Source organism: Mirounga angustirostris, unplaced genomic scaffold (assembly GCF_029215605.1).
Source record: "Mirounga angustirostris isolate CCGP_5_RB_7025 unplaced genomic scaffold, mMirAng1.0.hap1 SCAF_15, whole genome shotgun sequence".
Lineage (NCBI taxonomy): Eukaryota > Metazoa > Chordata > Mammalia > Carnivora > Phocidae > Mirounga > Mirounga angustirostris.
In genome coordinates, this window is record NW_026991723.1 from 88,234,666 (window position 1) to 88,251,112 (window position 16,447).

A 16,447-nucleotide genomic window follows, 5' to 3' on the forward strand; every position below is an offset into this window, starting at 1 on the left:
CATGCCCCCCTGCAGATGGACGACGCCGGCCAGTACCAATGCCTCGCAGAGAATGAGGTGGGCGTGGTGGAGAAAGTAGTGATCCTCGTGCTGCAGAGTGAGTCTCGGCCTCCCCCTCGCTTGGGCCCTGGGTGGGTAGGGACAGTGTCGGGGGGCGCTCAGGGGGTCGAGCAGCCGTGCTGAGGCTGGCGTGGTGCGTCCCAGGCTGTCTGATCAGAATGGAGGGCAGAGAGGAAGGGCCACAGACTGGGAATTCTCTGACAAATATTTGTCGAGAACACGCAGTTGAGGTCCCATGAAAATCCAGGGACCCAACAGCTAGGCCTGGGCGGGGGCCCCATTTATTCAAACTCACAACCATCCACAAGATCACAGTCACAGCTCTTGGATTTGCCAAGTAGCTGGTAGTTTACAGAGTACCATCTGAACCCCAAAGTAACCCTGCCAAATCGTCTAAATAGGGATTTTGAGTACAACTTTTTATTGAAGATAAACACACATAGGGAGAATACAATGTTATAAGGGTACAGCTCAGTGAATTTTGTTTTTTAATCTTTTATTTATTTACTTACTTACTTAGAAAAAGAGAGAGAGAGAAAAGAGAGTGCAAGCAGGGAGGGGCGGGGGAGAGGGAGAGAGAGAATCTCAAGCAGGCTCCATGCCCAGTGCAGAGCCCCACACAGGGCTCAGTCTCACGACCCAGAGATCATGAGCTGAGCCAAAATCAAGAGTCGGATGCTTGACTGACTGAGCCAGCCAGGCGCCCCTCGACAAATCTTCATAACATGAACCCACCAGGTTAACTTGCACCCAGAGCAAAAATAGAAAAATGGAACACTACCAGCTCCCAGCCACTCCCATCATATCGTACCCCCTTTCCAGTCAATGCCCCCTGCCCCTAGGTGATCCCTGTCCAGAGTTTTACCTTTAAAAGTCAGCTTGGGGTGCCTGGCTGGCACAGTCGGTAGAGCATGGGGCTCTTGATCTTGGGGTCGTGAGTTCGAGCCCCATGTTGGGCATAGAGATTACTTTGAAAAAAACAGCTTCATTAAGATATATACCACAAAATTCACCCATTCATACAGTGGAATATCCACCCTTTAAAAAGAAGGAAATCTGACACCTGCTACAACATGAACGAAACTTGAGGGCCTCAAGTGAAATAAGGCAGTGACCAAAACACACTGTATGACTCCCAATTATATGAGGTATCTAGAGTTGTCAGAGTCATAGAAACAGAAAGCTGATGGTGGGGGGGACAATGGAGAGAAGTGGGTGAATGGATCTAGAGTTTTGGTTTTGCAAGATGAGAGGGTCCTAGAGGTGGATGGCAGTGAGGGTTGCCCAACAGTGTGAACACACTTCACTACTCAACACTATACTTCAAAATGGTTAAGATGGTAAACTTCATGTTATTTGTTTTCTACCACACTTCTTAAAAATGAAAAAATTCACCCATTCTAAGCCTGCAGTTAGCGATTCTTAGTAAACTCATAGCATTGTCCATCCATCACCACGATCTGTTTCTGGGACATTTCTTATCACTCCAGGAAGCTCCCCCTGCCCGTCTGCTCCCGCCCCCAGCCCCAGGCAGCTGCCAATCCGCCTTCTGCCTCTGTGGACACACCTTTCTGGAAACCTCATCTAAGTGGAATCCTGTGTATTCTTCAGTTCCGAGTTCTTTCACTCATCAGTGTGTTCACACTTCATCCATATTATAGCACCTATCAGTGCTTCATCCCGTTTTATTGCTGAACAGTATCCATTCATCAGTTACTAGACAGTTAGCTGGTTTCTGATTTGGGGCTATTACAAATAATGCTGCTGTGAACATTGGCATGCAAGTCTTTGTGTGGATATGTGTCCTCCTTTGTCCTGGGTAGATTCCTAGGAGTGCATTGCTTGATATAGCTAATTTTTCAGGAAACCACCAAACTGGCTGTACTATTTTGCTCTTCTTCTAGCAGTGTATGAGGCTTCGGTTTCTCTACATTCTTGCCAACTTTTTTGTTGTCTGCCTTTTTTAGTCAGTCATCCCGTGGGTGCAAACTAGTATCTCACCACGGTTTTCATTTGCATCCCTCTAATAACTAATGATATTGAGCGTCTTTGTGTGTGTGTGTGTGTGTGTGTGTATAGCTCGTTCATGTGTCTTCTCTGGGTAAGTGTTTTTCAGATGTTTTGCTCATTTTACAATTGGGTTGTTTGTCTTATGAATGAGTTCTGAGAGTTCTTTATGTCGTCTGCCTACAAGTCCTTTATCAGATACGTGATTTACAGATATTTCCCTCCATTCTGTGGCTTGTCTCTGCATTTTCCTATCGGTGCTTTGGAAGAGCAAAAGCGTTAAAATTTGACGAAGTCCAAATTTATCAATTTTGTATTTTATAGACTGTGTGTTTGGTATTATAGCTAAAAAAATCTTTGTTTAGCCTAAGGTCACATTCTCCTATAAGGTTGACAGTTTTCATTTTTACATGGAAGTCTGTGATCCACTTTCACTTTGAGTTAATTTTTGTGTGAAATAAGTCCCTTTTTCTAAATTCCTTTTTCTTTTTTTTTTTGCATATGGATATGCAATTGCTCTGTACAATTTATGTAGATCTTAGTTTCCTCAGTGATGTCTTAATAGTTCACAGGTCTTATCCCTTTTTGTTACATTGATTACTAAGTATTTCATTATTTTTGATGCTATTGAATTATTATTGGTTTAATTTTTGGGTTTTGCATTGCTAATATACAAAAATCCAATTGATTTTTATATCTCGATCTTCGAAACCTTGCTGAATTTGTTTTTGAGTTCTGGTCATTTTTGCTAGATTCCTTAGGAGCTTCTGTGTATAGGATTTTCTACACGTCACCTAGGAGTGGAGACAGTTTACCTCTCCCTTGCCACTGCGGATACCTTTCATTTCTTTGCATTGCCGCATTTCATCGGTTAGACCCTTGATGCAAGACTGAGTAGAAGTGGAGAGAGCAGACAGCCTCACCTTGTTTCCAGCTGTAGACAGGGAGCATTCCGTCTTCCACCGTTGAGTATGACGGCAGCTGTGGGGTTTTGCATGTGCTTTTTATCAGGTGGAGGAAGTTTTCTATGTAGTTTGTTGAGAGTTTTGGTCATGGACTGCAGGGGTTGGGGATTGATTCTGGTTCCAGACAAGACAGCGTAGATGTGCTTCTCCCTACTCCTCCCGCTGCATACGGCTGAACACCTTGGACGTTACATAGAAGACAAACACTGACTCTGAAAGATAGAGAAAAGAAGGACTGACTAGACTAAGGATCTTGGGACCTGTGGAGTGACAATGCAATGGATTCCCCCGTTTCTCTTTTTGCCTCGTGTATCCTGGGCAGAATGTTTGCTAAGGGACCAAGGGGCCCTCACACACACATGTACAGACAGCCCCGGCAAAAGCCTGCTCTCTCTTGCTATAGGACCAGGAAAGGAACAGCATAGCAAGATGGAAAGCTTTCCGATGATGACCACCCTAGTCCAGCCAAACACTGTGAAAAAAACTGCAGCCCCACCCCAAGCCCCTTCAACGAAGACCAAGTGGGTGGGGAGCCTACACTTCTACCCGTGCCCCCTATCCCGAGCACCCCTGTGCCCCCCCCGGGGGGGTGGAGTCAGGTGAGGCCAAGTGAGGGGCAATAGCACATGTTCCCCCACCCCCCAGCCAGGGTGACGTCGGCAGAGAGAAGTGGGAACCCTGAACCTCCATGCCTGCCTGGGAGTAGTAGAGCACCCCTCGTGTTCTGGGGTGCCCACGGAGGCCACCTAGGGAAGCTGGATTTTTACTCTCACCTGGTAGCAATGAAGCAGCAGAGGGGGCCTGCTGGGAAGTAAGAAGCAGAGGCTTGTCATGCTCAGAGTGTTCAGGATGCAGCTGAAACTCACTTGTCTGATTAACAACAAGAAAACTCTCAATTGTCGCTGATCCACGGACAGCGACAGAGGTTGGAATGATCTGACAAGGATCTTAAAATAAGCGTCGTTAAGAATGCCTGGCTGAGCAATTAGAAACATGCTTGAAACAAGACGGCACCAATAGGAGCTACAAAGAACCAAAGGGAAGTTGTAGGACTTAACTGATAATAAAATGAAAACTTCAGTGGTGTAGTATGAAGAGGACAAAGGAAAGAATTAGTGGTTTTGAAGATGTAACAATAGAATTTACCTAGTCTGAACAACAGAGAGGAAACAGACTCGGAAAAAAACAAGGAGCAGAGCCACAGACACGTGTGGGACGAAGCCGAGATGTGACAGGGTGGCATCAGAGTCCTGGAGGGAAAGGAGAAAGGGGTGAGCAGTATTCAAAGAAATGAGAGCTGGAATTTTGCAAAATTTCACTAAAGGCCTAAGCCTACAGATTCAAGAAGCTGAGCAAAACTCAAACAGGATAAACCCAAGGAAATTCTGCACCAGAGACATCACAGTCAAAGTTGCTGAAAATTAAGGGCGAAGAAACTAAGGCTCCATCCTCCATGGATGCATCTGCGCGTGGCTGTGGAGTGATTCAGAGTTCAGGCAGTCTGAGAATGGCCTCGACTTTGACTCTTCCTGCCCCGCACCCCCTTCCACCCCTGGATCCCTGCACAGGTTCACATGGTCTGTGGAAGCCAGGGATGTGCAGAGAGCTGATCTGGCCTTTCCAGGGCTCCCTCATTTCCCGGCTCTTCTCATTAAGCTTCCAGCTGGTCCCCTGCTTTCCTCAGGCCAGCAGAGGTGCCAGGTCCCCATTTGCTTCCTGCCAGTTCTGCCCACCCCGTCCCCCGACAACACCCCGGTCTCTCAGAATGCGCCTGCATCCTCGCCTGCAAATCAAGCCGGTCCCTTGTGATAGCAAGAGCTGGTTTGGCAGCCAGCCCTGCCCCAGCAAAACCACCAGGACGACCACGGTGAAGTGGGGGCGGGAGATGGGTGCAGCCCCAGGCCCCACATCTCCACCGTTCTCGCCCGAAGTTCTAGAAGCTTCTCACGGAGAAATGATGCTCAATTTGTTGTTTGCCTTTCATGGCCTTCTAGAGCCCTGAAATAGTTGGTGTGGATAATTTTGTCAAGTTTTATGTTTGGTTTTTGGGGGAGCGGACTTGCTGGCCTCTTCACGCAGCGGTGGCCAGCGTTGTGCTCCTGTTTATTTCTGACCTTTATTTAAATGGAACCATATCGTATGTGCTCTCGCGTCAGGCTTCCTGGGCACAGCACTGTGTGTGAGATCAAACATGGAAGGCCTTCATCCATTCTCGTTGCTGTATGGTTGGCTGCCGAGTGGATACGCCACGGTTTGCGTCTTGCACCGCACTTCCGGGCAGTTATGAACAGCACTGCTTCCGTATTCTAACGCATGCCTTTGGTGGACACACATACATGTTTCTTTCTTTTTTTTTTTTAAGATTTTTTAAATTTATTTATTTGAGAGAGAAAGAGTGAGAAACAGCATGAGAGGGGAGAGGGTGAGACAGAGAAGCAGGCTCCCCGCTGAGCAGGGAGCCCGATGCAGGACTTGATCCCAGGACTCCGGGATCATGACCTGAGCCGAAGGCAGTCGCCCAACCAACTGAGCCACCCAGGCGCCCCCGCATGCACGTTTCTGTTAGGGTATCGATCCAGGAGTGGCTGGGACATACAGCAGCCATACGTTCTGCTTTAGGAGATCCTGGCTCTGGGACCTGTGAATGTGATCTTATTTGGAAAAAGGATCTTTGCAGACATGATTAAGTTAAGGATCTTAAGATGAGGAGGTTATCTTGGGTTGTCTTGGTGGGCCCTAAATGCTATCACAAGTGCTTTTATAAGAGAGAGGCATATATCTCTTATATATGGGGGGGGGAAGAGGAGGGGAGGGGAGGAAGAGGAGGGGGTGGGAGGAAGAGGAGGGGAAGATGGAGGCAGAGACTGGGGGGACGCAGCCTCAAGCCAGGGAACGCTAGAAGCCACCAGAAGCTGGAAGAGGCAAGAAACGGATTCTGCCCTGCAGCCTCTGGAGGAAGAAGGACACCTTGATGTTACCCTGTGAAATAGCTGCGTTTGGACTCCTGGCCTCCAGAGCTGTGAGAGAGCAGACTACTGCTGTTTGACGCCCTGGCCGGCCCTTCTCCACATGGCTGTGCCCCTGTTCCCCCGTGTGTGCGAGCTCGCCTCGCCCCCGTCCTCCCCAGCGCTGGGAATGTGAGGCCTTTTCCTCACAGCCGCTCTGGAGGATTTGTGGCAGTGAGTGGACAGGGATGGCCATCTTTCAGATGAGGAGACGGAGGGTCAGGGAGCCACTTGGTGAGACTCACCCACAGCAGGTGACGGGGCCCCGTCTCCCATCTGGCACCAAGTAGGGGCACCGCGTTGGAAACATCCCTGTAATAGACCCAAACAGTGGAACACCAAGTAGGCACTCGGAACGAATGTCTCATGGCGTGGGGAGGCACTTAAGATTTATTGTGGGATGAAAAAGGAAGCAAGCAAGCAAGCAAGCAGCTGTGAGCACTACGGTCACATTCTGGGAAACAGTGTCTGGAGGGAAATACTGTCAGAACAGTAACTGGATGTGATGGTCACTTGTGATTCTATCGTCCCCTTTCTATCTCTGCGTTTTCTAATCTGTTTGAATGAAGAAACGTATACAAATACTAAAACGTGCCCTAAAGCCGCCCCGGGCCTCCCACAGGTGCCCCGGTGTTCCGGGTGGAGCCCCAGGACGTGACCGTGAGATCCGGGGAGGACGTGGCCCTGCAGTGTCAGGCCTCGGGAGAGCCAGTGCCCACAGTGGAGTGGCTGCGAGCGGGCCAGCCCTTGCGGGCCAGCCGGCGGCTCCGGACCCTGCCGGATGGGAGCCTGTGGCTGCGGCGAGTGGAAGCCGGGGACGCGGGCACATACGAGTGCGTCGCTCACAACCTCCTGGGCTCCGCCACGGCCCGGGCCGTCCTGGCCGTGAGAGGTACGGGGCGTCTCCGCTCAGCCCGTGGGGGACAGAGGCGGGATCTGCTCAGTGGGGATTTGTGTGTTGCTTATGGGGGACGCGGCCCCCCGCCCTGCCGGCTCCCTGACTCTTCTCTTTGCTTAGAGTCACAAACTTACACGGAGCCAGCCGGCAGGGACTGATCTTACCCACCGGGCCCTTTACAGTTGGGGAAACTGAGGCTCTAAGAGGCTAAGTGTTGGCCCACTTGTACTGGACGGGGACCCTGGCCGTTCCTGCTTACCTGGCACAAACATGGGTCTTCTTTTGGGGGTATTCCACAGTTTTGTGAAGTAGGGAGAATAAAACAAGGACATCCGTGGTGCCGCCTTTGGGGGTTGTTGGGCAAAGTGTGAATTAGGCCATGGTAGGGAGGCGGTAACGGATGCTGCTTTCTGGCATCAGAGACCCCGGCCACATCGGGCCTCCCCGCTCAGCTCCCTTCCACCTGGGGCCAGACCAGACTTCAAAACAGAGAAAAGGGCTATCCCGAGAAACCACAGCAAAATGACTCAGACTGCACAATGCAAAGTCTCCGGATATTGCTTCTGACTGTCGTTTCTGTGTCTCTGTAGCAAATACTCCCTATCTGGGGAGTACGTGTCTGTCCCTGGCCATGGCGGCCGTCACTCATCTGTCTTCGCGCACACTGTCAGATCACTTCTTCACGTCTCTGTAGAATACCTTTCCAGGCAGCACCTCTAGACTATCAGGACTTGGGACTTGACACGCTGCCTCTTGAAAACCACTTGAAATCCATTGAGCCAACCAACGGCGGGACCCTTTCTGGCCCCTGGTCTCCTCATCTCCTGCAGACAGGGCTAGAACACCCCCCACACAGCTCCAGAAACCCCGGGGTCCTCTGACACCCGGCCACAGATGCTGCCTCGGGGGCAGCTTTCGGTCTGAGCGGACCCTCCCTTTATTTCAGAGCTTGGTCCCCGTCCTTGTCCTCTCCCATTCGGAAGCCCCCACCCCAAACCACCGAGCCCTGCATGTGGCTTCTGGATGAGTCTCCCAGGGCTGCCATAGCAAAGTACTACAGCCTGGGTGGCTTCTCAGAAATGTAGTGTCTCTCAGTTCTGGAAGCCAGAAATCTAAGATCGAGGATAAGCAGCGTTGGTCCCCTCCAAGATCTGTGATAGAGAGTCTGTCCCATGCCCCAACCCTAGCTTCTGATGGTTTGCTGGCAACCTGTGGTGCTCCTTGGCTCATAGAAGCATCACCCAAATCTCCACCTACAAGTTCCCATGGTGTTTTCCCCCCGGGGAACATGCCCGCCTCTAAATTTCCCCTTCACATAAGGACATCAGTTATTAAGTTAGGGCCTACCCTAATGACCTTATGTTAACTTGATCCCCTCTGTACAGACCCTGTCTTCATTTTTTTTTTTTTAAGATTTTTTTTTATTTGACAGAGAGAGAGCCCAAGTAGGCAGAGGGGCAGGCAGAGGGAGAGGGAGAAGCAGACTGCCTGCACAGCGGGGAGCCCGATGCGGGGCTCGATCCCAGGACCCTGAGATCATGACCTGAGCCGAAGGCAGACGCTTAACCAACTGAGCCACCCAGGTGCCCCCAGACCCTGTCTTCAGGGGCCCCTACACATCTTTTTAAGGGGACATCATTTAATTCATAACAGCCTCCTTACTTTTTAAATGGAAACGGCCATGTTTAAAGTCTCCTGTATGCTAATTATAGAAAGGCCAGATAAGTTGGAAACGAATCTATGAAGAGAAAATGACTTACCAATTTTCTCACCTCCTTCAATGACCAGAAACAGCCATCTCAGCCACTACTTGGGGTTATATCTCTCTACACTTTTTTTCCCTCGAATGTAAAGAGATGCACTTTTTCTTTTTTATAAATGAGGTGGAATTTATAGGTTGCCCTTACAACCTACCTGTTTGGACAACATCCTATGACAGTAAACCCAGCCTACATCTTCTTTCGTGGTTTCATATTCCACAGGGATGCTTTCCTAACTTAATTGCTGTTTTTTTTTTTAAGGTTTTATTTGTATTTATTTGACAGAGAGTGCGAGCACAAGCAGGCAGAGGGGCAGAGGGAGAGGGAAAAGCAGGCTCCCCACTGAGCAGGGAGCCCAATGATGTGGGGCTCGATCCCAGGACCCTGGGATCATGACCTGAGCCGAAGGCAGCCGCTTAACCGACTGAGCCACCCAGGAGTCCCTAACTTAATTGCTGTTGGCGTCGTTAAATAAGCAACAGGTTTAGGGTTGTTGTTGTTTTTTTTCCAGTCCCCTTTCTGAAATGGACACTGTGATGCACATCTTTGTGTGCTCGCCTGAATATGTCTATGGGATAAGTCCCTCCAATGGGGCATGGCTAGGTAAAGGGTGTTCAGGGGTTTTGAGGATCCCTCACCATGAACACTGTTTTCTCTTCTTCATTTCCCATCAGCCTGGGCAGCCCCTCCAGGCGTCATGGGAGGCAAGAGGCTGCCGAGTCACCCCATGTCTGAGAAAGTTGACGGTGGCTTGTCATCCCCAGACTTCAATTTCTTGTCCCCTTTGAAAGATGCCAGGCCATGCTGCTGCCTTTATTCTCTGCACCCGACTTCTTCCTCTTCCCCTTTTAAAGAGGCCAGGGTTAGTAGGTTCATGGCCTGCTCCTCTGTCCCTCCCATAAATCCCAGAGCTGCGGATATTGATGAGAGACATCCCAGTTGGGCATCAAATCTCATCAAAACCCCAGCTCCGGGCTGCAGGAAACAGCGCTGCTTCCTGGAATCCAGAATGAACCAGCCCCCTGATTTACCCATTTAGGATCCTGGCAGTTGAGTGTTTTATGTTATTTTTTTGACAGATCATGGGCAATTGGTTGTTAATTTCCCCAGAGAGCCGGCGAGCGAAGAGGCAGGCTAGCTTCTGTCTCTCACCTCCCCCCCCAGAATGCCATCTGTGCAGAGGAGACAGCTGGCCCATTAGCCAGAGGAAGCACCCTCTGATGAGGGCTGGAGAGCGCCTGCTTGCAGACCGCCCGGCTGCTCTTGGAAATCCAGCTGTGGGGTGGCTGGAGCCAGGGCCACGGATGGAATGAAGGATGTTCAGGGGGCAGCATTCAGGTCCTGGCCCGGTGCCCTGGCTCAGAGGAGCATGCCAGTCCCTCCATCAGGAGCTCCCGGCATTTTAGAACCCAACAGGTCTTTGGCACATCTGTGGTCCCACCTCCTCACTTTATAGATAAGCCAACTCAAGGGTGTCTTGGGGGCCTGACCTGCCCAGATTTCCAGGAAGGTGACGGCAGAGCCAGAATTAGAAGCCAGCACCATCCCAGGGCACGGCACCTCTCAAAAGCCTCTCCCTCTCTCTCTCTCTCAGAGCCAGGATCCCCTGGGCAATGAGTCCATCACCCACGAGCTGTGTGGCCTTGGGCAAATCATTTCCCCTCGCCGAGCCTCAGTTACTCCTCCGCGAAGTGGGTAACAGTACCTGCTTACTCTGAGGGCATAGAGGTGGGTAATGTCACTGTTCTCCCTCCTCGCAGGGGAGCCCCGCGGGAGCCGGGGCAGCATGTCCGGGGTGATCAATGGCCAGGAGTTTAGCAGGGCCACCCTCAACACCAGCGTGCAACAGGGGGCACGCTCTGGGATCACCACCATCCAGAGCAGCATCAACCACATCCCTGCGAGTGTGGGTAAGTGGGGGGCAGAGCTTCTCCTGCACCTGGGTTCTGAGGCTGGCTCAGGGCTTGACGGCTGGAGGAAATCTGACTGCCCCGAAGCCCCGAGTCCAAGCCAAAGTGGATTTAGGTGCGGGCCACTTCCCCCCCACCCCCAACTACCTCCCAACAAAACAAAATAAAAATCAGACCGAGACAGTGTGAAATGATCAGCATACGTGAATGCAGTCAGATGATGATTTTTGAGGTCACTGATGGCCAAGTAAGGTTCCCCCCCACTGTTAAGAGCAGATAGAAAAGGAAGGATTAGGGGTATGGCCTGGAGGGGGCAGAAAGGGGGAAATGAGGACAATAAAATTAGCTCAAAGGCCCAGAGCACCAAGGAATGTCCACTTTCAAACAGATTCATATGTCAGTGTGCCACAGCAAATGGAATGTTCTGGAGTGATGTTGCAGACCCTGCTGTCTCGCCCTTCCCAGGGCACCCTGAGGGTCCAGAGCAGGGAGGGAGCAGTGCTAAAGCACTTCCAGAACTGCCTTTGACCGCAGGCCTGTGTGAACACTGTGGGGTCAGGGAGCTCCGGCTGGGGGTGACTCCAGGTGGGCTGTCAGCAGGGCGAGGCTGCCCAGATGTGGGTGCTGCTTCCAGCCGCCCAGGCAGGAGCCAGGGAGAAGCAGCTGGCCCCCAGCCAGGTGGGCCAACCTCCAAGTGGCGGAAACAGGCTCTCCTGGCCATGAGCACCGGTCCTCCACACCTCTCTTCCGAGGCGGCCGTTCCGCTGAGCTCAACCATCCCTGATCCCAAGCAAGTGGGGTTTCCCCATCCCCGGGCCAAGGCACCCCCTGCCCTGCAAGGAGGGCTGGGCATCACGTGAAGGTCTGGGAATCCATGTCCAGAGCAATATTTTGGCCCTGTTTTCCGAGTCAATGGCCTTCCTCTCCCAGGCTCTTCTGGAAGGCGTCTCTAAGTGCGGAGACTTGGTTGATTTTCAGCTTGGTCCAGCACCTATGTCCCAGGCTCTGTGGTGACCCAGTCACCCTTAGGATTTGTTGAACTGAGTTGAATATCAACAAGTTACGTGCCCTTTTTTGTATACATATATTCTGTTCGTTTTCACAACCTCTCCACAAACTGGATATTTGCCTTCACCCCTTCCCAGGTTCTGATCCAGTAACTGACTCAGGTGATCACAGGGCTGGGCCTGGGCAGGGAGGGAAGGGGCTGAGCCCTCCTGGGGCAATAAGGAGCTACAGAGGGATCTTGAGCAGGAGAGTGGTGGCCTTTCGGGATCTGGCCCTGACCCAGCCTCCACGTCTGCCCCATGCAGGGCCTCTGATGCGGGTGCTTGTGGTCACCATCGCCCCCATCTACTGGGCCCTGGCTGGAGAGAGTGGGGACGCCCTGAACGGCCACTCTCTGACGGGTGGCAGCTTCCTGCAGAAGTCGCACGTGGAGTTTGCCACAGGTGAGCAGGGGTCTCCTTCCAGGTAGGCTGGGTGGGGCTGAGGCCTGAGCCCGGGGCCTCTCCCCCATGGTGACTCCAGGCTGGGCGGGGACGGATTGCAGGGGAGCTGCTCACGATGACCCAGGAGGCCCGGGGCCTGGATCCCAATGGCCTCCTGCTCCTTGATGTGGTGATCAGTGGCGTCGTCCCCGAGAGCCTGGCTGATGCAGATCTTCAAGTGCAGGTGGGGGCCAGCCCCGAGCTGTGCAGGATGAGGGCAGGGGAGAGAATGGGATGTGCTGCCCTAAGCACCCCCTGCTGACACCCCAGCACTTAGCCCAGTGGGAGGATGCCCTGGGCCCAGCCTCTCAGGTGTCTTCCCCATTTCATACTTAAGAATGCCAAAGGGAAGTCATCTGCTCAAGGGTGCCCAACTGGCTGGAGGAGGGGGTGAAAAGCCCACCAGCCCTCCACCTCCAGCCTTCCTGGCCCCTTGAATAGGAGGCTGAGGGTCCTACCCCTTGGAAGCTGAAATCTGGGACAGTATTTGTCTCTCTCCTTCCCCTCCTCCTCCTCCTCCAGGACTTCAAGGAGAGCTATGTGCAGATAGGGCCGGGCCGTCTCTTTGTGGGCTCCACACAGCCCTTCCTGCAGGACAGCCTTCCCATGTTCCTGCGATGTAACCACAGCATCCAGTACAACGCGGCCCAGGGCCTCCAGCCTCAGCTGGTGCAGCACCTGCGGGCCTCGGCTATCAGCTCGGCCTTCGACCCCAAGGCCGAGGCCCTGCACTTCCAGCTTACCACAGCCCTGCAAGCTGGTGAGGCCCCCACCCTTTGTCTCCACTCCCCACTGCCGCAGCTAAACACCCAGCAGGGGCCCCAGATGCACCTGGCTGAAAGCCAAGGGGACGGCCCACCTCCTGCACCTGCTGTCCATGGCCAGAAACTCGGGACTGGGACAGCTCAGCTCCTTGTCCACTCACCTCCAGCGTGTCCTCGCTCCCGTCCAACCATCCACACCCCCAGTAGGGACACAGCTCTTCGGGCCACTCGTCTTCGAACCCTCCAGAGCCTTTTCCTTGGTCCCATGGTGAAGGTCCAAGCCCACCCCCCACCGGGCCGCTGTTCAAGACTCCGGCCACATGCCACCCCTCTGCTCAAGGGCCCTGCAGCAGAGGCCCCACCCAGGCAGCCAGGAGCCTCTGCTGGAGCCCCTGGCCGCCCACCTGAGTATGCTGTGTATACACAACCAGTGGATGCTAAAGATACACCTGGTACCAATATTTGAGGTCCCAACTTGTTTGTAACATTGAACATGGGACCGTGGTAAGGGCACAGCTTTGGGGTCAGGCAGACCCTGGTTCAAACCCAGCCACACCATTTCCCAGCTGTGGGACCTTGGCGGCAATGCCCTGGCCCTCTCCGAGCCTCAGGGTTCCCACCTGTAAAATGGGCATAGTATCCCCTACCTTGGAGGGTATCAGGAGTAGCAGTGTTTTCTCTAAAACCCTCACCTGGCACCCAGTGACTGCTTTAGCAAGCATGCGGCCCTTACAATAATTTAGGGAGTCTGATCTCCTGTCTCCAGACCCCAGTCTGCGCCAACCCCTGTGCTTACTGCCGCCATCAGATGCTACCATTTACCGTTCTGCACATCCCCTCCCCCACCCACAGCCCAGGGCCACGTCCACTCCTCTGGGTTCTCAGAGTGTGTGTTTGCATGCACGGACAGCCTGTTTGGTACTTTTCCATAATGATCTCTCCTGTGTCTGCCAGCTTACGTCTGGCCGGCCCGCCGTGAGCCTCCCCCATGGCATGACCCACAGCCAACGCCTCTAACAGCCTGGGCTGAGGATGGGATCTCAAAAGGCTCCCCTCCTCCCTCTCCTCCCCTTCCTCCCTCTCCTCCCCCCTCATCCCCCTCCTCCTCCTCTCCCAAATCCCTCTCCTCCCCCTCCTCCTCTCCCAAATCCCTCTCCCCCTCCTCCTCCTCTCCCTCGCTCCCTCTCCTCCCCCTCTGCCTCCTCTCCCTAGCTCCTTCTCCTCCCTCTCCTCCTCCTCTCCCTACCTCCCTCTCCCCCCTCCTCCCCCTCCTCCTCCCCACCTCCCCCTCACCCTCCTCTCCCCGACTCCCTCTCCTCACCCTCCTCCCCTCTCCTCCCCCTCTTCCTCTCCCCTCCCCCTCTCCTCCTCCTCCTCCTCCTCCTCCTCCAGGATTTCGAGGAGCCCTACATGTAGGTGGGGGCCTCTCTTTGTGGGATCCTGTCTCCAGACCCCAGTCTGCGCCAACCCCTGTGCTTGCTGCCGCCATCAGATGCTACCATTTACCCGTTCTGTACATCCCCTCTCCCACCCGCAGCCCAGGGCCACGTCCACTCCTCTGGATTCTCAGGAGTGCGTGTTTGCATGCATGGACAGCCTGTTTTGTACTTTTCGGTAACAATCTCTCCTGTGTCTGCCAGCTTACGTCTGGCCGGCCCACTGTGAGCCCTCCGTGGCATGACCCACAGCCAACGCCTCCAGCAGGCCTGGGCTGGGTGGGAGTGAGCTCTCAGACGGGCTGGGCGTCAGCCTGGCTCCGGGCTGAGGGGGCATCGGCCTGGCCAAGCTGTCAGGAGAGAGCTACGGCCAGGACTGCTGTCTGTCCCGGGGCACTTTGGCCGCAGTGCCCTGGCATCCTTACGACCTGTCCCTTTGGCTTGCAGAAGAGAATGAAGTCGGCTGCCCAGCGGGCTTTGAGCTGGATGCCCAGGGAGAGTTTTGTGTGGGTGAGTGCCTTTCCCTCCCTTGGCCCGGACGAGGGACGCCTCCCAGCCTGGGACGACGTGTCCTGGCCAGCTGACAGGAGGCCTTGTGAGCACAGACCACCAGAGCTCTGCCCGCCTCCCCCCCACCCCAGACAGGGACGAATGTTTGGACAGCCCCAACCCCTGTTCTCACTCCTGCCACAATGCACCTGGTCGCTTCTCCTGCTCCTGTCCGGCGGGCTTTGCCCTGGCCAGGGATGACAGGAACTGCAGAGGTGAGTAAGCCCACGGCCAGAAGCTCTCCTTGGAGTTAGTTGGCCTAGGTGTGTGCGGGGCGTTCCGGAGCCAGGACCCCAGCCAGGGGCACACACCTCAGGACATGGCCTGTTCCTGGAGGCATTGGATGCCAGGCTGGGGGTGGCAACACCCTGTTTCCATTGGGAATTTCCTGCTCTGCGGGCTGCAGATGGGAGAGGCTCAAGTGCTGGGGGTGCTAGGGAGCCCCAGAGACATACACGTGGCCACCCCGTGCTCATGGCATGCGCACCTGCTGAGCCCGGACACGGCCTCGGGCGCTTTCCCACCACTCCTCGGTCACCCCCAGCCGACTGGGGTTGGAAGCAAGTGGACACCCATCTGCCCCACTTGCTCTACTTGGCCCCTTCACAAAGTTTCTGGACAACAAATCTGACCGTAGGACACGTAGATGCTGACCCTCCCCAGCTACATGCCTCCACTCCCAGCAGCGAGACCTGGCCCTGCCGAGTCTCCACTGCACTTTGACCCTGGTGCCCATGGGGCATTGTCTGCAACCCCGTATCAGAGGCCCCACACCCAGGCCTGTGGGTCCCTTGGGGCAAGATGATGGAAAGAGTGAGCAGGAGGGGTGGGGCCTTCTTGCCAGGGGAGCCCGGGCCTGGGGAAGAAGCCTGCGTCGTTAGATTGGCCAGAGTGGGCCTGGGGGGACATGTGTTCACGCAGCCCCCTGCCCCCATTTGCCCCCCAGATGTGGACGAGTGTGCCTGGGATGCCCACCTTTGCCAGGAGGGACAGCGCTGCGTGAACGTCTTTGGGTCCTACCACTGCCTCCCCGACTGCAGGCCTGGCTTCCGGGTGGCCCCTCATGGGGCCAGCTGCGAAGGTGACAGGGGCAGGGTGTGGGGCTGTCCGTACTCCAGTGGTCCCAGGCTCCAGCAGAGGAGGTGCTGTGTGCCCCTGGGCCTCTGGGGAAAGCAGAACTCTGTCCGCAGAAGGAGCAGTGAGGCCAGGGAGAAAGTTTGAGCTGACCAGGTCAGGCATGGCAAACATGCTACGTCTGTTGCCCCTTGCCCGAGATCCCCTCCTGGATCATGGCCTGGCCTAAAGATGGCCTCTGGATCCTTCTCAACACAGCTTCTCTAGCAGCCACTAGGAATCAGCTGCAATTAGCCTTTGAGATGAAACTCAGGAGCCGCCCTGCATGGGTGACCTTCCTGCTCCAGCGTTCTAGAGCTTCCTGATCACGGGTCCTCTGGCTCCTCTGAGAGGGACAGGACCGCCCAGTGCAGGGGCGAAGTACGGGGGGAACTGGAACTCAGGAGAGGGAGGTGACCCCAGCTCTGCAGCTTCAGGGCCCACGGAGCACCCTGTCCACCCAGACGGTTCCTCTGCTTCCTGCCTCCCT

At 54.4% G+C, this 16,447-nt stretch overlaps 1 protein-coding gene across 1 annotated transcript in view; it reads left to right on the top strand.

Annotated features, from left to right (window-relative positions):
* Nucleotides 1-16,447, top strand: part of HMCN2 (hemicentin 2) — a 151,429-nt gene that overhangs the window by 129,981 nt on the left and 5,001 nt on the right. Inside the window, exons 85-93 of the mRNA XM_064580098.1 lie at nucleotides 16-97; nucleotides 6,660-6,929; nucleotides 10,456-10,605; nucleotides 11,919-12,056; nucleotides 12,158-12,279; nucleotides 12,618-12,855; nucleotides 14,743-14,805; nucleotides 14,937-15,059; nucleotides 15,791-15,925. Coding sequence (XP_064436168.1) covers nucleotides 16-97; nucleotides 6,660-6,929; nucleotides 10,456-10,605; nucleotides 11,919-12,056; nucleotides 12,158-12,279; nucleotides 12,618-12,855; nucleotides 14,743-14,805; nucleotides 14,937-15,059; nucleotides 15,791-15,925 — 1,321 coding nt within the window. The remainder of the gene's footprint in view (nucleotides 1-15; nucleotides 98-6,659; nucleotides 6,930-10,455; nucleotides 10,606-11,918; nucleotides 12,057-12,157; nucleotides 12,280-12,617; nucleotides 12,856-14,742; nucleotides 14,806-14,936; nucleotides 15,060-15,790; nucleotides 15,926-16,447) is intronic.